Source organism: Astatotilapia calliptera, chromosome 3 (genome assembly GCF_964374335.1).
Source record: "Astatotilapia calliptera chromosome 3, fAstCal68.1, whole genome shotgun sequence".
NCBI lineage: Eukaryota > Metazoa > Chordata > Actinopteri > Cichliformes > Cichlidae > Astatotilapia > Astatotilapia calliptera.
This window is the reverse complement of record NC_137424.1, coordinates 75,479,572-75,481,947: the sequence shown is the minus strand read 5'-3', so window position 1 is coordinate 75,481,947 and position 2,376 is coordinate 75,479,572. Positions and strand designations below refer to the sequence as shown.

Below are 2,376 nucleotides of genomic sequence, written 5' to 3'. Positions count from 1 at the left end.
CCTTCTCACGTCACTCACCTGAGAGAAATGAGGAAACAGGCTGTTCCTCTTTCTCAGTAAAGAGAGATGCACAGACGATCAGACTGAGCTCAGACCAAACTAGCAGCTTCCTCTGAGTGAGTCCAGCTACAGGAGAGAAAAGTGGAAAACTCCAACACTGCTGCTTCAAGCTGCTGACGCTCCACACACTGAATGTGAGTTTGAGCAAAAACACGACTCAAAGGAAGTTTCAGTGAAGGTGGTAGAGGAGGGAGGGGAGCCAGGACTGACTGTACTTCCTGTCTGCTGTTTTCAGCTTCACTCGCAGACTCTGGAATGGCTTCCAGATCAGAGGAGGATCTCTGCTGTCCGGTCTGTCAGGAGGTCTTCAGAGATCCTGTTATTCTGTCATGTAGCCACAGCTTCTGTAAAGCCTGTCTGAAGAGATGGTGGAGAAAAAAACAGATACGTGAGTGTCCAGTTTGTAAGAACATATCTTCAAAGGATGATCCACCTTTAAACCAAGCTTTAAAGAACCTGTGTGAGTCGTTCCTGCAGGAGAGAGATCAGAGAGCTTCAGAGGCTCTCTGCAGTCTGCACTCTGAGAAACTCAAACTCTTCTGTCTGGACCATCAGCAGCCAGTGTGTGTCGTCTGCAGAGACTCAGAAAAACACACCAATCACAGATTCCGACCCATCGATGAAGTTGCACAACAACACAAGAAAGAACTTCAGGAAACTCTGGAGCCCTTAAAGAAGAAGTTAAAGGTTTGTGAAGAAGTTCAAGTGGAGTTTGATCAAACAGCAGAACACATTAAGGTCCAGGCCCGACACACAGAGAGGCAGATTAAGGAGCAGTTTAAGAAGCTTCAGCAGTTTCTAGCAGATGAAGAGGAGGCCAGGCTGGCTGCACTGAGGGAGGAAGAGGAGCAGAAGAGTGGGATGATGGAGGAGAAGATGGAGGCTCTGAGCAGAGAGATAGCAGCTCTTTCAGACACAGTCAGAGCCACAGAGGAGGAGCTGAGAGCTGAAGACGTCTCATTCCTGCACAACTACAAGGCTGCAGTGGAAAGAGTCCAGCGCTGCCCCCTGCTGGATGATCCACAGCTGCCCTCAGGAGCTCTGATAGACCAGGCCAAACACCTGGGCAACCTGACCTTCAACATCTGGAACAACATGAAGGACATGGTCTCCTACACTCCTCTCATTCTGGACCCAAACACTGCTCATCCAAACCTCATCCTGTCTGAAGATCTGACCAGTGTGAGAGGAGGAGAGAGGCAGCAGCTTCCTGATAATCCAGAGAGGTTTGATTTGTTCTGCTCTGTCCTGGGCTCTGAGGGCTTTAACTCAGGGACTCACAGCTGGGATGTTGAAGTTGGAGACAGTACACGGTGGTTACTGGGTGTGTTAGCAGAGTCTGTGGAGAGGAAAGGAAACATACTGTCTGGATTATGGGAGATATTGTTTGATGGAAGTAAATACTACAAACACTCACCATCAGCTCCTCTCACTGCTCTCTCAGTACGGAAGAAGTTCCAGAGGATCAGAATGAATCTGGACTGGAACAGAGGAAAGCTGTCGTTCTCTGATCCTGATACTAACACACACATACACACCTTCACACACACTTTCACTCACAGGATGTTTCCATACATTGAAACTGATGGTAAATTGAAGGTGTGTCCGTTGAAGGTGTCAGTGTCAGTGCAGCAGATGAGTTGAGGATGATGATGTTTCTAATGTTGTTTCCTGTCAGTGAGTTGAAGCTGTTAAACTGCAGCTGTCCTCCTGCTGCCTCGTTGTTCCAAAGCTCTTTGTTTCTCTTTTAGTTTCACTGTTTCTTTCTGTTTCTGCTGTCCACCTTTTCACATGGAAAATCATTTCACTGTTTCTCACTGAATGACTCCCCAAACTAGATTTGAAATTCTATCAAGTTTCTAATCATTACAAGTGATTCATGTTTCTATTTGATGTGTAAATGGAGATGATTTAGTTTGCTGGGATATGGACTGACATGTGTTGAATGGGAGGAGCAGTTTGTTGTTGTCTTCTTGTCTGTTTATGACAACAATAAATATGTTGTTGAAACAATGATTCATGTTTAACTCCATATATGAAATGTTTCTGCTCTTTGAATTCTGTTTGATTAAAGACTTTCTTCATGACACAAATGAGATTTCAGTGTATTAATAGAACTAAATAAGCTCAGAGTTGAAAGGCTGGAGTATTATGTACGTGCTTCACTGTCAGGATCTTCAGGGGGATTCAAAGTCATGAGATAAATTAGTGTTGACAGGGGTAAGGAAAAATTTCTGAGCTTTATTTACTATCAAAGCAGTGCGTGTCGTCCACCAGAGGAATATCTCCGACTGCTTCACATGAAAACATCAGCAG

The 2,376-nt window shown here is 45.2% G+C and overlaps 1 protein-coding gene across 1 annotated transcript; it reads left to right on the top strand.

The window, feature by feature from the left end:
• The first annotated feature begins 315 nt into the window (after positions 1-315).
• On the top strand, positions 316-2,153 carry LOC145425849 (nuclear factor 7, ovary-like). Its single transcript, XM_080299250.1, has one exon. It carries the CDS (start codon positions 316-318, stop codon positions 1,702-1,704), a length of 1,389 nt encoding a protein of 462 aa, XP_080155376.1. The 3' UTR covers positions 1,705-2,153.
• Positions 2,154-2,376: the final 223 nt, after the last annotated feature.